This window comes from Mastigoproctus giganteus, chromosome 4 (genome assembly GCF_048544385.1).
Source record: "Mastigoproctus giganteus isolate SK-2022 chromosome 4, ASM4854438v1, whole genome shotgun sequence".
NCBI classification, from domain to species: domain Eukaryota; kingdom Metazoa; phylum Arthropoda; class Arachnida; order Uropygi; family Thelyphonidae; genus Mastigoproctus; species Mastigoproctus giganteus.
In genome coordinates this window covers 5,511,201-5,513,024 of record NC_143578.1, presented here as the reverse complement: position 1 = coordinate 5,513,024, position 1,824 = coordinate 5,511,201, and the positions used below count along the sequence as shown (strand labels likewise).

Genomic DNA, 1,824 nt, shown 5'->3' with positions numbered 1-1,824 from the left:
TCACTAGATGGGGACTTCTGTAAATTCACTACCAACAGGAAGTATCGTCGAAAATCTTAGACTGAAGACCTCTTCTTTAGCACTAATTGAGCCATCTCTGTAAATTTAATCATATTGTAAACAACGTAAGTGAATAATCTCTTTTAACTTGATAAATTCCCTGTTCAGAGCATACTGAAGAGAATATTGCATTCCAGGTTTCCTAACCAACTAACTCTATACTAATTTATTATTTACTAACCCTATTAACACCTGACTGGGAAGATACTGGATATGTTTATGTCAGCTTCCTCCTTGCAAGTTATTTCTTCATTATGTAAATCGCCTGGCCATCTTTCCGGCAGTGAAAGGAAGTTGTTTTTGTATATATCTTCTTCTTAGCCATTATTGTCCAACTGCTGGGCAAAGGCCTCTTCCATCTTTTTCTTCTCGCGCCGTGGTTGCCCAGTTTCCTCCTGCAAACTCCTTCAACTCGTCGCACCAACTCCTTTTTTGCCGATCTCGGTTTCTATGTCCTTCCAGTGATATCCATTCAGTTGCAGCTTTACTCCATCTATTATCTTCTTTTCTCATATGAGCCGCCCATTTCGGCTTTAGATGTCTTGCCTCCGCTATAACGTCCTTATTACCAGTTATTTTACTTAATTTCTCATTTCTAACTCTATCTTTGCATGACAGGTCCAACATACTCCTTTCCATTGCTCTTAGTCCCACTTGTAATTTTCTTTTTTGCATCTTAATAAAGGACCAGGTTTGTGCTCCATGGGTAAATATAGGATTTATGCATGTATTTAAGAGCTTTCTTTTTAGACAAACCTGCACTTCTTCTTTCATATAGTCCCCAAGCATCCAGTATTTTTCTACCTGTTTTTCAATCTCATATTTGTCTCATGTATCTGGCGATCGGGAAAAGATAGAATTTTCTCCAACTACTTGAATTAATTAATAATTCGAGTGGTGTGTCGTCGAGATTTATAATGGGACATTGTTTATCATGATTCTGGGACCTGGCGGCTAAGAGGAACAAGGGGCACAACATATTACACAATACATGATCCACACACTTTTAAACCTCTGGCCTTGACAGCGTACTGTCCTCGATACAAAGAACATACGCGGAGATGGGGTAAATCCCTGGTGCCGTTAGACCCAAAAAAAAAAAAAAAAAAATACTCTGTACTCTGTTTATCATGATTTCTGTCTTTTCGAAATTGATGTCTAAACTAGCAGTTCCACTTTTCTTCCTTAATTCATCTAGTATTTCTTGCAATCCTTCTGAGAACAAAACAATATCGTCGGCGAATCGTAGATGGCTTACTTTCTTTCCCAAGATATTAATTCCTCTCCCAGTTTACGTTTCTGAAAATATACTCTAGTGTAACTGTAAATAGTTTTGGTGAGATCGGGTCAACTTGTTTAACCCTTCCTTTAATCTGGAATTTCTCTCCCAATCTGTCCAGTTTTATTTGAACTAAGCTGTCCTTATAGATTTGCTGTAGACGTATTATGTTTGGATACCTTATTATTATTATTATTATTCCAGAAAAGGAAACCTCTCCGGGACGGCAAAGTGCCAAGAGGGTGCTAAGTACATATCAGGGTACGAGATACTACGTGCAGTGGGTTCCATTTACTGAACACGTAGTCTCGTCCCCAAATATTATATACACATTTTATAAATAAATCTTTATTTGTCCTACCAAATTTAAAATATAGGTGTACATTGGTAAGTGACAAATTCCCTTCACGGCAGAAAATGCCAGGGGATTACCATAAAATGTAAATAAAAGAATGTCTAAAAAATATACAAGAAAGGGCAACAAA

At 37.4% G+C, this 1,824-nt stretch overlaps 1 protein-coding gene across 1 annotated transcript; it reads right to left on the bottom strand.

The window, feature by feature from the left end:
• Window positions 1–384: 384 nt before the first annotated feature.
• On the bottom strand, window positions 385–735 carry LOC150086359 (uncharacterized). The gene has a single exon (XM_090371285.1). The coding sequence runs from the start codon at window positions 733–735 to the stop codon at window positions 385–387; it is 351 nt and encodes a 116-aa protein (XP_090227411.1).
• Window positions 736–1,824: the final 1,089 nt, after the last annotated feature.

What these genes read in the sequence shown, in the direction of transcription:
- LOC150086359 (XM_090371285.1), bottom strand. Translation starts at nt 735, where the DNA reads ATGCAAAAAAGAAAATTACAAGTGGGACTAAGAGCAATGGAAAGGAGT.